At 35.3% G+C, this 24,812-nt stretch overlaps 2 protein-coding genes across 2 annotated transcripts in view; both read right to left on the bottom strand.

The window, feature by feature from the left end:
* Nucleotides 1–840: 840 nt before the first annotated feature.
* On the bottom strand, nt 841–12,835 carry LOC104270304 (phospholipid-transporting ATPase IA-like; the record flags this gene model as incomplete). Its single annotated transcript, XM_009864623.1, has 7 exons — nt 12,585–12,835; nt 11,845–11,972; nt 6,977–7,088; nt 5,933–6,098; nt 4,208–4,335; nt 3,377–3,454; nt 841–929 (listed from the first exon to the last, which is right to left on the bottom strand). Coding segments are annotated over exons 1-7 (818 nt in total), but the record flags the coding sequence as incomplete, so codon positions are not given.
* Nucleotides 12,836–18,004: 5,169 nt separating this feature from the next.
* LOC104270303 (probable phospholipid-transporting ATPase IA) overlaps nt 18,005–24,812 on the bottom strand; it is a 15,428-nt gene continuing 8,620 nt past the window's right edge. The window contains exons 5-6 of the mRNA XM_009864622.1: nt 22,023–22,068; nt 18,005–18,084 (exon numbers count right to left, since the gene is read on the bottom strand). Coding sequence (XP_009862924.1) covers nt 18,005–18,084; nt 22,023–22,068 — 126 coding nt within the window. The remainder of the gene's footprint in view (nt 18,085–22,022; nt 22,069–24,812) is intronic.

Raw genomic sequence — 24,812 nt, 5'->3', positions numbered from 1 at the left:
TTATATATATATATACTTGAAATATCAGGTTTAGAACCATCTTTTATTAAAACTGTTAATTAACATAAAATCATTAGTATTGTTAACACATTAAAGATCTAAGATTTTTTTAAAACCAGAAAGTCTAGACTAGAGTCCTGAAAATTAGGATTTTTACAGGGATCCAAATGATAAAGGCACAAGAACCAAATTATCACCTTTAGCACAAGTTCAACACTTAATTTCATAACCTCTGTCTTCCTGATCTTTGCCCAGTTCTAGAGGTGTCTAATTATCTGCTACTGAATGCTCTGAGATTAGCTCAGGTCCAGCAATTCGCATTCTGATAAGCCACACTGGCATTTACAATATCGGTGCTTCTGCCCTATTTCTTGCTCTACTTAATTTGTTTTAAAGTAGAGGGTCTTTTGAGGCTTTTACAAACTCTCTTGAAGGAGTTGGTTGCACCTGCTGACAACGAAATAGTAAAATGCTTTGTTTACATTTATCTATCACATACATTTGCAAGTATGAGGGGAAGGCTTTAGTTTAGTAACAACTAAACATTAAACAACATTAAACAGACTGAGTGATAAAAAAACCACGCATACTAAAGCTGTGTTACAGCAGTAAGCCTTTGGTATCTAAATCGCATTTTTTTTCCTCTTTGCCAAAAGAGATGTCATAACTGATGTGGTGACACCTGTTGTACGCAACATTTCATAGTCACAAACAAACTGACTCTTAGTTATAGATATTGCCAGGTATACGTTTATTTTAACTGTAGCACACATGCATGGGTACCTATGCACAGGCAGAGGAAAAAATACACACACAGGTAAAGTATATAAAAATACCTACCCGTAAGCAACTCCAGCAACAGTACACTTCTTAAATTGCATGACATTGCAGGTCAGGGTACCCGTTTTGTCAGAAAATATGTATTTGACCTAACGAAATGGTAAGATTCATTAGACATTAACATTCAGCAGTTATTTAGATAACTAGCATAATTTACAACTATCAACATATTAAATATTTTTCCCAGTTCTGTAATGTTCCTAGTTTAGAGAAAAAATATAAAGCCATAAACATAGCAGATGCATAATCTTGCAACCCATTTCCAAAGAAAGTAATCAATAGCTTAAGCTTGCTTCTGTATGTGGTGGTATACTTAACTATCTCTAACTCCACATACGTTGAAATGCAAGAAATTAGTGAAGACCAATGGTTTTGCTAGTAAAATATGCAATTTCTGACAGAAAGCAACATGGCAAAAACCCCCACAAAACTGTACACACTTCTAAATCGATTTTTTTGACACATCTTCTTAAATATCTTCCTAAAGCCAAAACAGTAAAAAAAGCCAAGAGTTCAGAAATACCAAGTTACAGGAATAAATATGTTCCTTTCTACGTAATCCAGGTCTCCTATTGCCCTAACAGCATTAACTTTCTGTCTCCGCAAATTACTAGTTACAGTATTTTAAAAACTGAAGCTGAAATACATATACCTGTGTGAAATTTAAATACAGTTCAAACTTAATCTTAAGGGAAAAGTTAATATTCAAAAAAATGAAGTGGTTTGTAATGAAACACAAGGCCTCAATTAAGGTAAGCTTCAAGTTGAATTCATTAAAATTTACTTCTCATTAAAAAAATTGCAGTATTCTTAATTAGGAATTAATGGCATTATACATGGAGCTAATAAAGCTACGTATTAGTAAAATTTACTTAGCATCTCCTATTTAACGATTTTGTTTCTGAGGGATTATGACTTAGCCAAATCATCAGTTAGAAGAAATCTTTCGTGCCAGGTTTATGCTACAAACTGTACTTTTACTGTGTGGGCAGAACGGGAAAGCAGGAATTGCAACTATGAAAACTCAACCTTTTCTTCCGACAAGTTTTGCCTTTCTTAAAACCTGAAGATCTCTCAGGGGAAATTTCCTCTTCATTATGTGCAGCCCTCATATACTTCAGAGAAGACACTTGCTTTTTTTGTTAGCAGCAAGTCCTTTGGACTCCCTACAAAAATCTGCTCAAATAAAGAATCTCAAAAAACTGGAAGTGGAGATCCCAAGAAGCCTGACTAAATCTCAGTGATGAAGGAGACTTTGATGAGAATCTTCAGAAATATAGACAAGAAATGTCGAAATAAAAAATAGGCAACGTGTCTGGGAATGTGAATAACAAACCAACTGCCGAGAGAGTAAAAACAGATTGTGTAAAATAAGACAGAAGGAAAGGTAAGATTCAGCAGTCTCTCCCCAAGTAGAGGAGCTTGTACGCCCCCTTTCAAGCAAGGAAGAGAATGAAATTCTCTGCTGTCCACACATACGTTTTAAGAAGTAGTCAAAAGCTCTGTCCTCCTCTATGTGTAGACCAATGTCAGAACATGTTAACCTGTAACTATTGTTTTCCCAAAAGGCAAATCTCTTCAGCTTTACTCCCTAAGACTTGTTTGATACATGGCTAAAATTATGCTATTATTTATTGTTCTAGGAAATCTAACCCCAACTTTTACATTCCCATGCAATAAACTAAAGAATTAGTTATGAAAACTTCCAGGTTAGGAAATGCAAACATACATATTTTTATGTATATATAACAGTTTAATTAAATAATCAAATAGTATTTTTCCACTGAATCACTTTTAGCATCACTAGTCTGTGTAACAGAAAACAATGTTTAGCAAGTTTTTAAAGCAAGACTGCAAATGCAATTGGTTGATCTATCAAATCTAACATGTACTGCCTCTGGGAGCACGTCCTGTGCCCAAGACACACCTCTATGAAGTCTTCAATGAAATGAAAAACATATGAGTAATCCCTTGTAAAAAGCATAGTATTAAAAGCAAACTCTAAAGCAAAATGAAGAATTAATCCCAAATGACCAGGGCTTAGTTCAGCTGTGAGCCCCAATACATTCACATCTCCAGTCTTCACTGGCAAACAAACAGGGAACGTATACAACCATGATTCAATCCTAGAGCCTACCCTGTCTCTTCTGACCAAGGCAGTATGTGTGAAAAAAAAATGACATTCTGAAGATGCACACTATCACAGAGTATATACAGAGACCAAATTTTTGTGCCACAGACAGCTTTAATTTTCAGAATTCCTCTGATTTTGTAACTTTAATAACACACTTCAAACTTCTGTAATGCACACTGATACTTAAAGCAGTGTTTATTTCCTTAACACTGGTTTAAAAAAGAATGCCCACATACTGCAGTGTTTTAAAAACGTGTCACAAAATGAACAGAAATAAGCAAAGACTAAAACAAGAATATAACTTTTTCTGAAAGGAATCATTTTAGTATTTTAATAATTTAGATTGTAAAACCACACGGATAACTTCAATACACAGAGCTAGAACCAGTAATCTTTTTCTACCTGGCCAAGTTCTTCATTGAGATTGGAAGTACGAGCCATTGCAGCAGTGTCTGTAGGTTCATAGTGCATGTCTATGTCCTAAAGATAAAAAAAAAATATATATATATTTAAAAATTAGTCTTCCATAACTTATTACAAGAAATCTAGCAGACAAATAGAAAAGGTAAGTGTAGAAGAGCAAATCAAATGTGAATATAAGTTATCTACTTATTTCAATATGGGAAACCACAGACAAAACCACATCACTTGCAAGAGTCCTCAGAAAAATTAATTTTCTCTTTAAAACAAAAATCTATCGGATTCTTTGAGATTTTACTCCAACTATTATCAGTGATTTATATTACTGAAAAATTGTTGTACTCATGCATCTAAAATAGATTCAGCATCTATTAGATGAAATACTACATTGTAGCACTTAAGTCAGCCTTATCTACTTAAATTATGCATGCAACCAGCCATTTTTAAATAGCAGGATAAATATACCTTGAAATAAAAACATGAAGATAGATTTAAGAGTACATAATAAAATTATGGCACGTTGTACGTGATTGGGTTTTGTTACCTACTTGTTCAAAAAAAATAAATAACCCAAAATTTATTTTTAAGTACCATAAAACATTAAAACATTGAGAAGTATGGCAGTGTAGTGCAACAGACTGCAGATGACCAACTTCTCGACACAAATATATGGAAACACACAGAGATAATGTTTAAGATAATAAATGTCCAGAGTGCTAGATTAAAGAGAGCTAATTCTTCTTGATGTGAAATGAGTGTGTGTATGTGTGTGTGTCAACAGTAGTCAATGTATATTGTAAAAAGAGTATTTACCCAATTTATGAAATACGCCTGGATAAATTTAACAACTTCAAGCGTAACCAACAAACTGATTGGAATAAGGTTATTGAAGAGAATGATGAAAGTCAGGAAATTCAATCCAAAGTTGCTTGCTCCACCATCTGCCAAAAAACAAAGCAAAATAACATTTAAGACCATATTTTAAAGTATGTATACACAGCACATTCAGAGTCTGATTAACTGTTGATTTTTAAAGTGTTCTGTGTCCAAGAAGAAACTTGAGAATTCATTAAAATATCACTTGCCTATAAATACGACCTTTGTAAGAGTTAAGGATTTTTGTGGAATTCAAATTTGGAGATCATAATCATCTTCTCCAATTTCTGAAAAGCAAATTTACAAGACATTCCCTCTTTTGCTATGTTTTAGGATCATAACCTGGGAATACGTATATACGGCAATCAAATTCGAAACTCTAAATCTTACGAGTTTTATATTTTTAAAGGGGGAAACTTGGAGAGGAATAAATGTTTTTTCTTTATCCACCCTAACACCTTTCCATTCACCACCTCCAACCCATGAAAAGACTTATAAAAAAGGTAAATTTGCACCACAAGAAAAGAAGAGATGAAGTTAAGAGAGTTTAATTAACATTCTAAAAGAACTGGAAATGTGAATATTAACATATATAGCAAGTAGTTTTATACTACATTTTTATTTTAAATTTTCAGATAACTGTAGCAGTAGCACCTCAAAGAAGACGCAAATGGGAAAGAGCGGTCTGCTCTCCAGTACAGCAAAAGACATAGCCTGCCTGCCTGTATTCAAAGATCTCTCAAAGAAAAACAGCCTCAGACAGATTTCCACTGCCTATGGAACGTGGATCTAGTTGTTACTCTATTTTGTTCCACAAAAGTGCCTTCAAATCAGAATTTTAAGATTTTTCTTTTAAAACTGACCAAACCACCCCACAATCCCCATGTTGATGGCTATATTAGCAGCTTGTATTCAAGACTGTTGATTCAGTAGCAGAAAGCCTAGTTCTGGTTCTACCCTCTAAGGAGGCTCTAGGCCTATCATTAGATATTCTGAAAACATGAATAATTGACTACAAAGTGTATTTATGAAAATTTCCTTTAAATCTAGTTCCTTCCCTGATGGTTAAATTATGTCAGTATGCTGCATGCTGCTGTGAAGAGCTGCACAATATCAAGGTGGATGTAATGCAACATGAATACAGCTGCCCCATATAAAATCTTGGATGAGATCTTCCGTGCCTGTTTTATTTTCTATAGTAGTCGTCTAAGATCTGATATTGGCAGCCAACATCTAGTTAGATCCCCGTAGAGTAAATGTTATAAAGCCACAACATCATTTCCTGGGATGAGGGAGCTTAAAAATTCAGAAAAATCACTGCAGCTTTAAATGTAATCCATCGGTAATAGCTGAGAATGGCTTTGGTTCGATGTCTAGGAAGCTGCTTATGCCAGCAGAATGCTGATACAGACCTTGCTGAGCTGCAGAGATGTAGAGGTAAACAACAAAGCTGCCTTTCCTAAATTTAGCAAGAGCTCAGATGGCACAGAAAGGTAAATTTTATACTTGCTGTGATACACCTATCCTAATGACTTCAACCAACAACCAATAAAGAAAGAAAGATAAAAAAATACTGTGTAAAGGATGGTAATCATGCTGCTTTCCAAATATGAGAGAAAAGAACTGAACGCTAAAATATTAATATATTTTTTTACATCTTACAATTTAGATCAAGATACCAGTCTCTTCCAGTATGCCTTCGATTCCATATAGCTGAACCAATAGAACAGATCAAAGACATGGCAATAAGGATGCAGAACAGAATCAAAATCTGAATATTTGTAATTCGTTCCACATTAGACATTTTAAGAGGTGGACTTGTTGAATTCTGCAAAAGACGGAAAACAACAGCTATTAAATATTAGAAGAGGCACACACAGTTCTCACTTTTCAAATTACATGTTACTGCATCCTTTTCTAAATATTCTCCCAGATATATCATCATCATCAATGTCATAACTGTTTCACTCAAAAAAAGACAGTACCTTATAAATCCATGAATTAGAGCTTTAGATTGGTGTCACAAGCAGTTTAAACACTCACACAGAACACTAACAGCAACAGCTAACAGTTAACATTAAAAATCTATGTACGTACACCTTATCAATGCTATAGAAGGCAATTGCTAATAAAAACAACTAAACTTTTTCAAATAACTCATAAAATGGAAAAGTAATAAGTAAGAGACATGCATGATCAATATGAAAGCATTATTTTTCTCAACAAATGGATCTCAATTTTGGTATTTCAAACAGCACTGGAAAAAATAATTTCATAGTCTGAGAATGATTTTCTTCGCTCCTCATTTTGCAAAATCAACAAAGTTTCACTTTGTTTTCCGACAAGAATGCTTACCTTTGTACTTGAAAGCAAGCTCCACAAGAGGACAGTTTTAGGAACAGTCAAAAATAAAAAAAGATGAACAAGCAAACTATAATGGTCCAACTTGCTATAGTTTTCAAAACACAAGTTACAAAATAAAATCTACAAATATGCTAACAATTGGGAAAACTACTCTGTGGCTACGTGGCTAGTAATGACAAGAATAGCTTTATTTTTAATTGTTTTACTAAGAAAGATGCTTTATTACTGACATTTGAACTACTATACTGAATCTAGCTGTGTTTTCTGAACATTTTTCTGTGCCGTGTAATGGCATAGTAAGGTAACCAAACAGATAATTTAGAGAAAATACAGGTGACAAACCTGCATAAGTTTGGTGTCATGTCCTGTATAGACAACTATTCCATGAACCCACTGAGTATTTCTCAACTGAGCTCCTCGTAGAAGAATCTGATCAGATCCCAACGGAACAGTACTAGAAGGAAGGAATTGTATATTTTAGCATTAAAACAATCGATGTTAATGAATAAATGTAACTAGAGGCTGTTAATAGCTCGTTCTGCAAAATTTAGATGATTATTGTAAACACGTTAGGAACCTAATTTTCTGAGTTGACTTTTTGGGAGTGTTGACACAGACAAAAATTGACAGTTTAAAGCAAGTCTAAAAAGTAAAGTTTGCAAAAATATTACTTACCACTTAATTTTGACTATGGTGCTACTTAGAAAGCATACTGAAACTAACAAAAGCTAATTTTCTTTTCATTTATGATTTAGAGGTTTAGAGTTTAGAGGTTTTTCTAAGTGTATGGTAATACTCAACTACTCTCACAAAATTGATTTTCCAAAGTAATTTTACAGTGAAACAGTTTTCTGAACTCTCAACTTAACCCTGTGCTGAGTAAATGAGCAGCAAAACCTTGTAAGACATTGGAAACATTTAACGGCCTTAAATTCAGACAGCTGACTTATATGCTGTACTTATTACAGCTGACTTATATATGCTGTAGCTCCCGTTTTTCATAAAATATAAAAAGTTGTAGATTTAGCTCAGTCGGTTGAGCATAGTGCTGATAACACCAAGGTCGCAGGTTCGATTCCCGTTTGGTCCCCACGTGTTGCCTGATGTAGCTGAGAGGCGTCCCTGCCCATAACAGGGAGGTTGGATTAAACGATCTCTAAGGTCCCTTCCAGCCTAGGCCATTCTATGATTACTACTCTTTTCCTGGGACAAACAACATCCTATTTTTCTGCACTTTTCTTTCTATAGTACTACCTAGCAGTACAGACTTGTCAATAGTTCTCTAGTGTTTGACATATTTACCTAAAACTATTAGCTCTACAGTTGTTTGCAACCAAGACATCACAAAGGTCACAACGAAACTGCATAATGACAGCAACTACATCTCTGATATATAAGCTATGAAGAGCCTGAGGAAGGCATGATATTTGGCAACATTTTTGGTATCACAAAGAGCAAGAAGTCAGTCTCGGCAAGTATCTTTCAAGTAATAGTATTTTTTGATTCATCATGTCCCCTTCTCTCCTCATACACAAGCTTTTAAGATTAAAAAACTTCAAGAAGAAACAACACACTCTTCCTCCCGTAAAATTAACAGTGCAATGTTAATTTGCAGAAACTAGACAAAAATATTTGATGTGGAAAAATACCTGAGTGCTCTTCCATAAAAAAAACAACCACCATCCAAGTAACAAAGCCTACAACTCAGTCCATTCACTTTCTAAGAAACTAGCAAAAAGCTTACTGGCTGTTTAAGAAACAATTCTCCCCACCAAATAAGTATGTTTCAGCAACTGAAATGGTGAATGATACTGCCATGGAAAATAATTTCCAGGTGCAGACAATTCATCAAAAGCAGGAATTGGAAAAGAAAGCTGAAATATAAAATATATTGAGATTTACTTGCCTTCTTAACCTGAATTATACTGCTCTTTTATTTGAGAAGTGTTCATATAATGGTAAAATTAAGAGAATAAACATTCTTCCTAGTAGGAAGGGAACTGCTGGGATTTGAATTACACAAGAACCATTAAGAAGGACTCCTGCTACAACAAAGATTGCTTCTGCACTTATATTTGTTTGGATTCCTGCATCAGAACCCTTAAGACTACTGGACCATTTATGAGCACAATACACAGACATTTCAGTTAAGGAAGTGATTATGTTTTATTCCAAGAATAATTAGATATTTTTAGTCTATTAACGCTAACAAGAATGCCACCAAAGATAAAAGGCATGTAACCAGAGAAAGTTACTTTTAATTCCCCACAGATAAATTGGAAATCTTTTCAGCTACAGACCTTCTCTTGAATGCCAAAAGACTTTTTCTGTCCCTTTTATTAACACAAACGTCTCCGGGAAGGCAGTTGAAACCTTCCACTCTTACTTCTTGTACTCCTTGAAGAGTCAGGTGACTCTTCCTGACACCTCTTGATCTTCCCCTTTCTTCTCCTCTCTTAAAACCCACGAAGAATATGCAGTAAAGTCCCTTCTATCACAGGATACTTTTTTTCATCAGGACACTGGCTCTCAAAAGGAAACCCTTCTCCAACAAGGGACAGGAATTTATGCTCAAGGGTCTTTTGGGAATACAAAAGAGAACTAAGATTGTAGCCAGTCAAGTTTTCTCCAGCAGAGCTGCTGCACAGACCCAGGAGATGGAAACAGACAGCAGAACAACCAGGTACCTAGAAAGCCCCAATCTGCTAGGTATCATGCTGATTCTACACATTGTGATCTTACCTCACTATCTAAGGTGGTGATGTTATGATGATTTGACCGAGTTGCCTAGTCTTTATTTCCTGGCCTCGGCCATCTCAAAACTGCTCTAATTTAGCTGATTTTTTTTGTATGCTACATGACTAATAACTCCTCAGCAACACACTTGGGTTGCATTTGGTAAGGGACACTCTGAACTGGGAAATACCCTTTCAATATACTTTTCTGCCAGGGCTGTCAAGTGTATATTAAGAGCTAATAAATTCTAAGACATATTTGAAAGTTTACATATGTAAATGTTTTTCTTAACAAGCATACTTTACTGTTATCCAAAACTTAAGTAAATGTTTTTCTGAAGATATTGTTAAAGTCTGGATAACCAATATCTGCCCCTGTTTTTAAGTCGCTTACCCTTTTTCTCTGAACCATTGTCTAACTATAATTTCAAATTTATCCAGGCTAAAGAACTTTTCTCATTTCTCCAGCTAATTGTCTTAATTGCCTCAGACCAAGTGACATGTGGCTGTGTATTCATGAGCAAAACAAAGAGCTGCATGCTTTGGAGACAGGAGTTAACACACTCAAAAGCTGAGGATACGAGGTAAACCTTTTTGGCCTCTCAGCCCACAGATTTAGCCAAAAGGCAAAATAACTGTAGTGGAGTTCTATCTCCTTGAATACTGAGTATCCAAAAGGAAAACAAGGAAGCTTCCTTTTTTTTTTTCTTTTTGAGTTGCTCTCCCATGAAGGAAAAAAGAAAATACTGAAAAGGTTAACATATGGCACACCAAAGAGTTACCTCAAGTGAAAGAAGAAAGGAGAGATACATTTTCAGTATCCTCTACTAGTTTTGCAAAAATGTTAAGATGGTAGTGGATAAAGTGAAAATCATAACTCCTGGATCTACATGTTCTGGTAGGAAGGTCTTAAAGATCTGGATAAATCAGATGAACCTGTGCTACCTCTAATATGAGCAGAAGGAGAACTCATCCCTGATTTTTCAGGTTTGAAATAAAGTCAGGATCCAAAAAGAGTTACTTACCTGCAATTCTTTTTCACTGAAGGTAAATATTATATTAGAGCCACACTTCTGGAACTATCCTACTGCACCAGAATTATATCAAAAATAAACAAAAACTGAATTTCTCAAATGGCAAATTGCTGGACCAGCAGATGGCGTGCTCCTACCCATTCTTGAGGCATAACAGCCATCAGCACAATCAATGTTTGTTTTTTAACCCAAATTTTAAAATTAAATCATCTGCTTTAAAAGAAAAAAATACGGTTTTCTCTATAGCCAGGGAGGAAGGATGAATGTGTGGATCTACTGTAACTATTACCTTCAGAGAAGAATTACAGGTAAATGTTTTTCTTTTCTCATCTACAAGTACAGTGGAATTATAATAGATCCACGTTCTTGCGACTGAAAACTCCAGGATTGTATATGTAAGAAATTAGTAAATAAAGAATGGAATATAAAAGAATTAAAGGTGTTTAAGAATTAGTTAGTACTATATGTATCAATCTAAACCCACAAACATGAATAATATTGTATATGGTGAAATAAACGCCTAACAAATAAAAAAGAAATCTTGTAAATCTTTGAGAATTAGGAGAATTTGAGGTATTTAATGATGAACTCCATTCTACTCCAGACAGACAAACAAAAGAAAACAACAATAAAAAAAAAAAAGATAAGAAACTACTTCTGTTGAGCTTCTATAACAGAAACTTAACAGGCAAGGAATGAGATGCTTAAGAAATGAGTTACTAGGTATATATTCCAGAACTATTAGAATTTGCTTAGCACTCCCTTCTATTAATAACTGTTGCTTTATGAAGGCCAACTAGTATGAAAACTCCACTTGTAGACACCAGAAATATTACCTTATCCCTCAAGTTTTTTTTAAAGAATAAAGTCTAATAAAGAATACATCAGAAGACATTTTTATGTCTCTAGTCATAGAATCATAGAATGACAAAGGCTGGAAGGGACCTTAGAGATCATCTAGGCCAACCTCCCTGTCATAGGCAGGGACGTCTCTCAACTAGATTAGGCTACTCAAGGCTCCATCCAAGTTGGCCTTGAACACCTCCAGGGAGGGGGCAGCTACAGCATCTCTGGGCAATTTATTCCAAAGTCTTGCCACCCTCGTACTGAAGAATTTCTTCCTAAGGTCCAATCTAAATCTAATCTCCTTCAACTTAAACCCATTTTCCCTTGTCCTATCAGTGGACACTCTTGTAAGTCCCTCCCCAGCCTTCCTGTAGGTTCCCTTCAGGTATTGGAAGGCAGCTATTAGGTCCCCCCGAAGTCTTCTCTTTTCCAGACTGAACGGTCTCAGCTCCCGCAGCCTGTCCTCATAGCAGAGGTGCTCCAGTCTTCACCGAATGAAAAGTTTACTATTAATATTTTAAGTTGAGTAGTTTAACATACAGGTATCTACTGTTAGATTGACTCTACTGAGATGATCTTCCTTGGATTTACATACCCATGCCCATCCAGTCTGATATTTCCCACAAAGTCATAGAGATGTCTGTTTGGACTTTCACATTCAATTCTGCCTGAAAGTCTCATCAAGCTTTCTATGTCCTTTATGTCCGATGTTAGTGGCAAACCCTGTAAATAAAATCAGTTTGTCATGACATTAAAAATCACTTTTCAATATATAAATTTATGTAATATAAAGCTGATGGTGCAAACCCAGAAAATCAGTAAGAATCCCTATGGGAACAAAACAGCACTGTTACACTGTCACACTGCTGGATGCTACAGATAGTGAAAAAGTCACCTTGGTATCTTACAATGGGGTCATTACCCATCATATAATTCAACAGGTATGTCCCTGCATAGAGACAGTGCACTCAGTCATAAACTGCAATACCCTACCTACCCCTCAAGGACAACATTGACACTTACCAGATTCTTTCTGCACCTCTTCTCTGTCATCTATCCTCTAAAACCCAAAGCAATACCCAACTAAAACTCCTTCCATCTCTTTTCCCAAAGAAAAAACAAAAAACAAATGCAAGGTAGGAGTTAGGAGTAACCATTCACTTCTTTTGCTTAATTAATTGAACAAAAACTTTTGTGATGTGAATAATCTGTAGCTTTTTATTCAAACCATTAAAATTTTTGTCTTCTAAAACAGCCATTAGTGTTATAAAACATTTTGCAAGTAATAATAAATTAAAACTACTTTCGAAATATTCCCAAAAATGAAATTCCTACCTGTCGAATTTTTAAGTTTGTCTCACCATCTAAGTTAGATGTTTCGATGTAGCACATAGCTTGTGGTTCACTATTAGGGAAAAAAAAATTTCTTAATTTTAAATTATCAGAGTCCATGAACTTTCTGTAATTTCCTAACAGCTATTTATGCAATTGTTCTTTTCTCAGAGAATCTTCAGAACTAGAATAATTTACAGTCAAATCTGTAAAAACCAACAGTACTTCACATTTTCAGGAAAGTCTGCCAAATCCTACCTACCTTAAATGAAATACTGCTAAAAATGCTGTACATGGTAACTTTTCTGTGTACATGAGATTAAGATACAGGTACAAAGGCAGTACATTTGTAGTGCTTACTACTGTAGGTAGCAGTGGTTTAGACATGAAAGTCTTCTCGTAAAGGCTTGGTTCTCTTATGAAAAAGTCTACATTATAGATAACAAAATAAAGTTTTTGAAAGGCATCTGTCCTCTATCCAATTTAAAAAGATTTTCTAGAAAAGTTTTACCTATTTTATATATGTTGATGAAAGGCTTATTGCATTTAATTTTTTCTATACATTTTTTGATGTGTAACAGCAGTATTTTGTAAAACACTTCTAGATTTTAAATCATATTACAACCATTTTAGAAGCGTTAACTAGGAAAACAAAGACCAGAAGGACAAAACTACTTTTCTGCAAGTAGATAGTAAACAAGAACAGGTCTAACAGGTCAGGATTCCTGAATTACTCTATTCAGCTCCCATTTTCCAGGACAGATTGCTACTTGTGTTTACAATAGAAAGAAGTTTTGGTACTGTAAAGTACCAGAGGAATCACAAAAATCCCTTACAACCTACTTCAAAGCTCTAATATTTTCCTTCTTTGTAGCATAAAATTCAAGCATCAATTGTTTTTTAAAATCTGCTTTCTTAATGCACCAGGGACAATGGATAAGCAGCGTAACCTTGTCCTGCAAGCATTTTAAAAACTATGTGGTTGTTCTAACATTTTTGTAAAGTAAAAGCATTAATATGTGACAAATCACTGTCATAAATCTGTTTTGGGCTGAACTTTTATTCTTGGCAAACTTTTCTGAAAATGTAAATAACTTCTGTTTGGATGGAATCACCTGCACAAAGCATTATTACAATTCTAGCATTTTTATTATTCAATAGTAAAAAAACAAACAGTATCTTTGTGAAGCAAAGAAGACTAAGGCAGCAAAGACATTTCAAGTGAGATACATGCTTAATTGTAATTACTGCAGCAGATAGCAGTGACGTCTATCAATAAGTTACAGTTAGATCAAGGCAGGCCCATTGATTTGTTAGAGAAAAACAAAGTGCAGTAGGAGTGCAGATAATAGCATAAAGCTGACATGTCTAAGAAACATGCATTTTGTCACAATACACACGAACAGTGCTGCTTTTGCCATTGCATGCAGCAGAGATTGTGCAACATCCAAGTTTGTGCAGAGGGTCCTCTACCAGTCCTACCAATATCGAACTATATTCTTTGCTGAAAATAGTGCGCTGGTGTAAATATATATATTCTTCTTAAGTCACTCTGAGGAATTAAAGATATATTTGTCCTGGCATTTAACTGTATTTATTCAAAGACAACTTGTCTGATAAAATTTCACGGGGATAGCATAAAAACAAAGAGGACTGAAACAAATTTTCATGTCTTGGAGTGTTACCACGTATTTACACTTTAACCATCTGTACTTTTATCAACTGAACCCTTTCTAATTTTACAAATGTCTGAATTTTGGCAAAGACAGGTGAAGAGCAGAGGAAAGATTATGAGCACAGCAGTGTTCTTCATATTTGGTATATGAGGACCCACGTACACGTATCCTGTGCAACTAGTTTATTCTAACCTGGACGACAGACTGATGAGATCAGCCGGGAGATGTTCCCCATTGGTCACTTTCACTACTTCCCCTACTGCCACCTACACATCCCAGTTTGAAAATGATTAGAACAGAAAAATAAGTGACAGGGGGAAAAAAATAAAATAAGAAAAATAAAAAACAAAACCAAACAAATGGACAAAGACAAAAAGACAGAGTTTGAAATTATTATACAAACATACATGTTAATTAAAACGTCTGATGACAATTTTTTCAAAATCTATTTTAATCAGGTCAGGAAGAAAAGAGCTAGAGTATTTTCATTTTTACTCCAGTAGACTGTTTTACTGTAAGGCACCAATTTTAAGCTGCAGAATACATTGATATTGTATAGTAAAAATAAAAAGCTATTATGTTCACTTCTTGACTGACTAAGTCTCTAGCCACTCTGCACATTAATTTAAAAATTAAAAAGCATCACAACAGATTTTCCACCAACTTTTTAAGGAAGTCAGGTGACTTGTACCTTTCTATGCAGACATGCTAAAAAGGATTTTGTGTTTTGTTTCAGCTTGGTAAATTTCAATTTATACTGAACTAGCAAGAACAAAAAAGAATTAAATTTCATGTTTGTGTCCTTCTACCATAAGAGAAGTTCCCTAAAATAATTAAGAACCTCTTATTTTCCAAGAACTGCTATTGCTGGTAAAGAATTAAGTATTAGTTTGAATTAAAACCAGGCCCACAGGCTCACATTGCTATTGAAACCTAAAATGTAACTGGATATCTATAAACACCTGGAAAGCAAAATTGCTGAGATCGTCTTCCCAGAGAACACATGGCCACGTGGAGATGAGAGGTGAAGGAGAGCACAAGCCAATACGCAGGCAGAATGAGAAGGAATGTACGTGGTTGTCTCTTGGAAGGACGGCTGCAACAGGACCCTAGTAATATAAGAATTATTTTTTTTAGCTGTAAGAAATGCCTAAACTAAGTCCAGAAAAGTAAACACGATTCAGAGTCCCCTTTGCAAATTGGATCCTAAAAGAGAACATGACAGGGAAATTCGAGGTGAGTAACGGTCAAACTCTGGACGGTGTATTCTGTCCAGGGCTGTAAAGGGAGGTTAAACAAAGAGGTTAAAGTGTTGACAAGCCAGTAGCAGCTAACTACTATTTCAATTTATCAGTGTGTGATGTACGATGCCTTCAGGGGGGAACAAGGCTTGGAAAAAAAAGCTTTGCAAGCAACTGCTGTTTTTCTGGGCATAAACTACAACTGGAGATGTGATGCAAATGTCCTCCAAATCCAAAAGGGCAAAACAGTGAAGACATCTAGGCAAAGACTCAGGAGCTTACTCAGGAAGATTGTGAAGCAGGTGCTCTGAGTGGATGTAATCTCTTTCACTTCCAAAACACTAGGGTTAGCATGACAGGCATTATCAGGCCAACAGAACAAGCCTATGAAGATCTTGGTGGGAAAGCACCAACAAAATTTACGTATGCTTCTCAAAGTGCAGAACTAAAAGGTTTACTCAAGGATACTCAATCCAGAAACATCTGAAGTTATGACAAACATTAGTACTGAAGACAGATTGTGAGGAAAATTTAGTATTATCTGGCAACTAGTTTACACTTGATAATAATTTAACTCAAGTATTTCAGAAACAGCTGCACTTAATTTTGAGATATAATGGAAGATGGAATAAACAACGTACTAGTGTGCACCACAGTCTCACAGAAATGTAAGATCTTAACCTTATTAACTGCATATGTGAATGGATCTATTAACTTCCATAGGATCAATCCATAATCGAATACATCACAATACTGCTTTCGCTTGTGCCAGAAAAAAAACCCCATGGAAATTGCATTGTAAACATACAGTAATGGTTCAAAATAAAATTGATCATATTTAAATAATCTTCTTTCAAAAAACATTCTTAGAATATGTTGTCTATTGACCTGATCAAATAGATGTTGAAAAATGTGCATCTTCCACATAATATGTGGATTTCTTAAATAAAACTGTCCAAGGAAATGATGATAAACAACTTCTGATTTTCCATGTAAAAAGAGTCATAGCATTACACGCTATAAATTAAGTACTGCTTTCAGTGCTGAAATTATTCATAATATATATATATTAGGGAAAAAAGCGAATGTTCAGCTTGAAGACTGTGCTATTTGATGGCTCACATCTTGTGTTCACTGTTTTTTTATGATTCAATCATCAAACTGTGACTATATCCATTAAAAAAACACTTCTGTTCCCTGTAATAATAAATCAATTTTCACTTATTCATATGTTACAATTTGCTAGGTACATATCAAGAACAACGTGGTTGAATATGGCAGATGAGGTCCAATTGACAGAGAATCATCCTTTTTTTGTGTTATATCCAACAAAAAAAATAACATACTCAGGTTTTCCTAGAGATAAATTGAATGCCAGGATAATTTTAAAACTGCAATTGTCACAATTTATAGAAACAGTGCCTCAAATTATAAATGCCCAAATGAACAAAAGACTACACTTCAAAACAGCAGCATTTTTGTTTATTCCTTATTTCCTTGGAGCAATCACAAATAAATAAATAAATAAATGCAGGGTAGAGAAACCGGCCTCTACACTATAAGCATCAGTGGGCATCTCTACCTTGATGAGAGCAGTACAGTGTCAGCAGGTATATACTCTTTGCCTTTTATTATAACTATATCTCCAACATCTACCTGAAAGAAAACTGGGAATCAGTTAATGGTCTCAAACAAAATATGTCACCCCTTCAAGCACAGTAAATATTTACCTGCTGAATTTGCTAGGAAGACTGTTAGAAGCACACTTAGAGAAGCCTAGAGGTATTAGGTACTCAAATGTCACTGGAATTCTTTAGAACCCTATTCTTTAACAGCACTAATCCTGACCTGCTCTATGCAGTTTTTTACTTTTGCTAGTTATTGCAAAATGTTTTATTGGAAGGCTTACGCTGAGCTAAAAAAGTAACTAATCACCCCTAAGATCAGAGTTCTGTTGCATCATGCTATACACCTTATCCTTGCTTTTCCAAGCTATAAACCAATTTCATCTGAATCTTGCCTCCAAATTACTGTGGGTCAAATTTTGTTCAAAATTCCGGCATGGATACCACTAAACCTAAGGGACTATACAGACAGCATATCATGTAACGTGGACAATTTAACAGTCACTTCCGAACTGCTGTGTAACAGTCTTCATAATTCTCATGGTTTATGCAAAGAAGTTCAGCAAATACACAAAGTAAGTAGTTTTCAAAATGAAGTTTCTACTCTGGCACGCTAAATAATACTAAGGAACTGTATAGTTTTGCCATATGTAAATATTCCCAAGTCAATCATATTATTCAATTTATTTTTCACTGAACTCAAAGCTCACCATTTAACAGCAGTCTTGCCTGACTCATGCCATCAAACCTGACTTAAAAGTACATCTTAAAGAGGCAAGCATTAACAAAAAAAATGAAATACGAAAGATTATACATTTCTCACCATACCAGTTAACACTTTTCAAAGACAATTACTTGGAGAAATAAAGCAAATATTAAATCTACATTATGCTCTGAAAGTCATCAACACAAACACACACCTTTTCCCAATGGACAATCTCCCATGCACCATTTCGTAGTACTGAAAAAAAGAACAAAGAATTTTCCAGTTGTACAATCTAACTGCAGTATACAGGTATGTGTTAGATTCCTTATGACAAGCCAAACAGACATAGCTCATTTGCACGATATTTTACAGCATGCCTCTTGTCTCTAAGTTCAGGTCTAGCATGTCAATTATACAGCACCTATTCCATGCAACAGTTTTGGTATCATAAAATCTTATTACAAAGTCCAACAGAACTTTTTACATGGTTTGAGAATCAATTAAATCTAATATTGATTGTATGATAATGATGTGGTTTTTAAAACAAATTAGCAATTGGAATAAGACGTTCCGAAGTCAAACAGTTATGAAATTATTGGAGGGCAGAGGGAGGGGAGAAGAGAAATCAATTAACTTCTTTTTTTTCAGTTCAAATATTGACTAGGTTCATAAAAAACTTTTTCATAAAAAGCCACCAGTAGACTTCTTAGGATTCAGCTGTTCTTACTCTTATTGGAATGTCTGAGAACTTCAGGATCATTCCAGTCATCTCCAGAAATATACTGGAAATCCTCCAAAGCAACCCATGATATTTAGTATAAGATTTAGTATAGATTTTCCCTGGCAGTAGCAATTATTTTCAAAACACTCCACTACTCTAGTTCTAAGTACTCCTACCATGATACAAAATCCATGCCTCACTTGCCAGTTAATTGCCAAGATTGTGTTTTCAGAGAATAAGCAACAGTTACAAAGCTACTGAGGACTTGTGCAAAAAGAAAATTAAATGAAACCATATTGTCATGTATCAATATTCAAATAACTCCAGGAGACTGTTCTCAAAAGTGGATCAAAATCTGGGAATACATATGGCCTTTACACTTAAGCCTGTCTTGAGGTTCTGGTCAGACTGACCCCTCTTCTTGCATGTCTCAATCATTTCTGTGAGTCGTTATCTAACCTGCTTAATAATCTTTAGGAACACAGAAATTCTCTTTCCTTTCCTTCCCTCAAATTTACTACTGCTGATATGCTCAGGGCAGTAGCAAATGAGCAGTCTCCCTTTCAGACACCAAGCAAAGTATTTTAATGAATGTTTCGCCAATCAGTTAATCATTACACAAAATCTATTTTGACCAACTGTCTCCCTTCACTGAGAAAACTACAGATCCAGAGTGACGACTGGTTGCAAATACTGTCTTATGGAACCCAAAGATATTCAGTAACTGTGCCACTAGCTATCTACCTCCATTCCCTTGGGTCAGCAGTACTGTTTGTGGGGCCACGGTATCAGCCAGAAGAGGTAACTGATGAGGATTATAAATACATCTTGCACTAATCCAGATGACAAGAAGTTTCACAAATAGTTACAGTGGAATTCTGCAGGTCGGAAAAGTAGATGAGATGCTGGAGGTGGCCAGAGGCTTCTAAAGAGGTGCCGGCTGCAGAAGCAAAACTTGCACCACTGAAATATGTCCTTAAGGCTGTTTCACGTGCAGCCAAGTTGACCTAACACAGTATTGTCACTGTGAAGGGGAGGTCCTGTTCTGCCCTCACCCTGTGCAAAGGTGCATGCCCTCCCTGCAGAATGTCTGTTTGCTTCTGGCATCTGATGGACCCTTTGATGAGCCAGTTTAACCCACTGTCAGCTTTTCTTACTGGATTTCTTTTCTAATGGTTTAGCTGGTTAAAATCCGCTCACAAATGAATGAGTTAGAATGATGGAAGGATGCCGAGACACCTGAAATCTCAAGAATACATAAACCTGAGCTTGATCCTATAAGTTTTTAAGTGTAATTAACATACACTGACATTCAATTAAATCCATTTTCTTATGAGAACATAAGTAGTGTTGCTATGCTCCTTTTTTATAATAGTTAGAGAACTTGTGCCATAAAGCCAGCAGTCCGGGTTTCACATTTGTATCTCCCATTTTTCAGCTGTCGCTAACAACTAGTTTTCAAAAGCATGCTCCATCTGCCCTACAGAACACTGCTTCATCACGCTGCAGAAATGCACATTTCATTATGTCTCAGTCTGACTGTGTCCTGCTGTATACGTATGTAGCCTCAGGTAGCAAAAACTATCACTAATGCAGCTTAGTAAATCCTCTGCAAAAGTTTTTTTTATTGTAATGGAAATTTATAAGGTTAATTAGATAAGGTTGACTGAGATTCAAATGGTCTTTAAGGAACAGACAAATGAAGGAAAACCCATATACAGCATGTATAAATGCAAGTAATTGCATTAACAATTGTGTATGTTTAAAAGACAGCCACTGGTAAAGTTGGATATATCATTCATCATGCACAGCGCTACTTTTCAGGGTTACAGAACTGACGAATACATGAAAATAAAAGTAAGAAAGTACCATACTGATTAACTTTTTCACTAGCACTTTGACAACAGACTACATTTGACAATAAATTTAAATATTACTTTGATAGTACAGTAGGATTCATGTTGTACTTCTGTGAATCTTTCACTTATTTATCAGTGCAAGCAATATTTTATGTATCCTTATTACACTTTCAACTTCCAAGATGCTCTTTCACATACATGGAACACGTAGGGATTTTAGGAACAGTCACCAAAAAGCCCAATGAGAAGTAAGCAAGAAGAAAAGGCAGGAAAAACAGTAAAACAAGTCTTCATTAAAGCTTTGTACACTCTGGACAAAAAATAAAAAGGCACTTCAAGATTCACTGCAACCTAAAACTGTTAGTTTTAATCTCAAAAGCTATAAATGCCTGATGAAAGAATTTTGGATGTCTACATTAAACTTTCTTTTGTTTTTTATGTACAGATAAGAGGTTATCTGTTTTCCAGGCTTGTTCTCTGGAGGTACCTGCTCCAAGTGCTTTCACTCTATAGACCTGTCTCCTTGCCCTAATCTCTTCATACTTCCTATTGAGCTACATGTTCAGTAGTTTCGTAAATTATCTTCCTCCTACTTCCAGAAATTTTACAGTAATCTTCTAGATTTATGTACAAATTAGGTAGGCTTTATAATTATGGTTTTTAGAGACACTTCCAGTGGTTAGCAGCACTAAACAATTCTGATTATCATTAGTCAATGACTACATTCCTCCCTAAAAAAACCTTGAGGTTATGTTTGTTATATATTTAAACAAGACTCAGTAAAAGATTCTCCTTTATAGTATTTTTCACACATTCTGCAATCAAATTCACATAACACTCACTCTTATCCCTGTTTGTAAAAACAGAACCAGCTCTTGATAGAAAGACCTACCTTAGAATAGGTAACATGAAAAATTAAAGAGCAGCAAAGCAGGAAGATACTAGCTAACATCTTCCTCTCTTTCTGAGCTGAAATAATCCTCTGATTTAATACTACTTCTCTTCCTTATTAAAAGCTTAAATAAAACCAAAACAAAATCCACAACACATTCCAAAGTTTTGGCTTGGGTACACTGCCTAAATATCTCATTATCTCTAATCAAACCACTAAACTGATTTCATATTAAGAAACCCACAATAAAACAAAATCAAAAAACTCCATTTGTCTTTATCCACAGTTTTGAAGCAGCACAGAAAGTTCCATTTTATGACTCTTCCTTCCAATTCTAGAGCTATAAAATATACTTATAAATAAATATATAGTACCTAAAGTAATAAATAAAATTATTTAAGATTTAAATAGAGTTCTAATTTGTATAGTAAAAATCTAGTACGAAGTACTGTGGCGATTATTATCTTTTAACGGCTACTGTATCACATGTGTTAAATTAGTAAATTTTAAACTTTCGTAGGGACCTCATAAACTTAATCAAGGACATACTCCATGTGACTGCAAATTGTTATTTCAGCTGTTTAGATTAAATTTTTTTAAATAACCTGCATAAGCAATTTCCCAGTTACCTGTCAGCAGTTCAGATTATATCACTACCATTTCCAAAAAACTCAAAAAAATCCCCCAAACCACAATTAATAGGCTTAAAAAAATTTCCTACCTTGAGTTTGTTTCTTGTTCACTGCATTATCAGCTTTATGCCTTTTCTAAATTAAAAATACACAGTGGTTAAAGTCTTCTGTTGACATGATAAAGCATTCACAGTTAAGATAAAAACAACATGTATTACTCCTTCCCCACTCATCAATAAAATAAACTGGTTAAAAAACCATTTTAAACAGAACTATGGATTACTTGCATAGTGAGGATCATTAGGAAAGTTACACTCAGTTCCAGACTAATCGTGTTGTACTAAAATGTCCTCTCATGTGGGCAATAAGGAAGGGGCCTCTGGATATGATGTTTGCCCTTTACTGCAACTGGGAAACGATTCTACCAGAGCAAAGATCACTCTTCACACAACCATCTCACACAGATCTGAAGTCAAGCAATGACGGCGTGACCATATGACTTCACTTCCACATAATGGCTTGCAGACTTCAGCAACAGTAAAAACCCAAAAGACAAACGACCCCATCCCCGAAATAGCCAATGATGTCTCTCAGTTTTAATATAGTTGTGAGAAACCTTTTGATAGAAATCTTTTGATGCAGCTAATAACCAGCAACATTTTCAAGGGATAACCAACCTTCGCTACAAAAAGCTTAGGAAACTACTAGTTTAAACACAGTATTTAAGAGTAATAAGCTTAGCTTTTCCTGAGCAGGAACATCATTTGGAAAATTAATTTGCATAGAATTAACTGGTTTAGGTAAGCTTTTTGAATAAACGTACAAAACTCAGGCCTTTAAAATACAAATACAATCAGAAGCAATCTTGTAAACTGAAAAAAAAGTAAGTCAAGCTACTTAAGAGATGTACTTCTAATAAAATGCTGGTATGACTCTAAACTAGTAGCTCTTAAAAGGCCACTTTATCGCTTTGAAAAGACTAAGTTAATGTATAGTATTTTTTTAACTAGATTTTTCACAGATTACCAGCAGATTCTCCTTTCAGAAAGACACTGGTTTCACAGATCAACAGCCGTTGATCAATGGGAAGGCAAAACTACTTGACCAAAGAAGGTGTTTATTTGCCTACAGGGAGAGTATCCTCCAGTTTGAAAAGTAACAGTTTAATGGCAGCTGTTTTCTGAGCTATGCTGTGGGAAAATCATTGGAAACACCTGATAATTTAGCACTGCATGTCACAAATTTTGCTAGCACTTCTGAAGCACATATGGAAAACACATGCTGTTCCTGAATAGTCTTCTGCTAACATCTTCTGCTTGTTGGTATTTCACTCCAGAAAAGTAAGCATTTAGTTCTTGAATTTGAAGTTTTGGAGAAATTTATTTATTGATATTGATATAAGGTTCCCACCCACAAGACAATCTTGCTTCCATATTAGATAAAGATAAGCATTCCTAGAGATCTTAGATATCTCACTGTGTAAAGAAACTAAGACATAATTAAAATTAAAGGTTAAAGGAAAATACACTGAACATTTTACTATGCATCAAGCTGTCAGCTTTCACAGGAAAAAAGTATAGCTGTCAGAGTTAGCCAAATATTCCAGCTCCATATAACCAGCAGGCAACATTAAATTTCCCATGTGGTTGACTAAAAAACTAAACCAAGTTGTTTTGTTTGGACTATACTGTGTAAAACTCAGCATGTAAAACTCAGATGTGTATGTATAAACACATACAGCCTTTAAATTATTCTCCCAATCAGCTACTACATCTCATTCAGTTTCAACTAAGCACAGCTGAAATTAACCACATGTTGAGGCAATGTAAACTTAACAGTAAGAAAAATAGTATTTGATTTGCCTTTAGGTACCTCTAATATTTGGTAATAAGAACTTAATAGCTTTAGCTGCTATATGCAGAAAACCCTAAAGTTGTTCCCTATCTTCCCCTCCCTCACCAAGCTGCACACTTTAAGTTGCAAAGAGTAAACAGTAGAAACAAATGATATAAAAGCGAATGTTAAGACAGTTTTAAAAAGGACACTTTGTACAGTAGCAGCAGCCTCATTTTTATATTTGCCTAGACACTGACAGATGGTGTAAGTCTGTAAGCATTAACAGCAGAACAGTTAAAAATATCTGAAAGAACATGAATTGATTTTGTTTATGTAAAGAGAAAGCAACATGACACTTAAGGTGAAGCTACTGGGTAGCAAATACTAGAAATGCAAAATAGAACAAAAACATTTAACAGAACCATCGTTGTCTCTTGCAGGACCACTCAACTCTTGTGGCCCAGCAGCTTCATACAGTCCCAGGGGACGATATGACCTGCCTACCATCCACTCACAGAGGTAACCGCGAAGACTGAGTTGTCTGTATCATCAGGAAGGGTAGCATGTGCCCAGGCACCCTCACCTACCTCATCACTACTTCCTCCTGCACACACATTGCAATTCTGCTCAAACACAAAAAATGTCATGCTGCCAGGAAGCCTCCTATTTGTGTGCAGGGAAAGGCTACACTACCTGCAACCCTTTCAAAAAACCAAGAAAACAGCCCACGATATAAAAAAGCAGAAACACTACCCCTGTAGCGCGCACGGCACTCTGCCATATTATGATGTTATCAACTGCCTGTCCTCCATATAACATATTTGCAGAATTAAAAAAGAACAAGAGAAGACGAAGAAATTCTTAGTATCTACAGTGATTTGGTAAATCATTAAAATTACTTCCTTAGATACACAAGTCATCAACTAAAAGATTCAACTATTTTACAGAAATTAGAGAATGAGGTTCTGCCACATGCTTTCGGTGAGGAGCAGGCAGAAAGATACTCGGAAAACCCTGACATCTTTTGTCTGAAGTGAAACAGA

This window comes from Apaloderma vittatum, unplaced genomic scaffold (genome assembly GCF_000703405.1).
Source record: "Apaloderma vittatum isolate BGI_N311 unplaced genomic scaffold, ASM70340v1 scaffold22842, whole genome shotgun sequence".
Taxonomy (NCBI): Eukaryota; Metazoa; Chordata; class Aves; order Trogoniformes; family Trogonidae; genus Apaloderma; species Apaloderma vittatum.
Note: the sequence above shows the minus strand (reverse complement) of the source record. Positions and strands in the feature narration are given on the sequence as shown.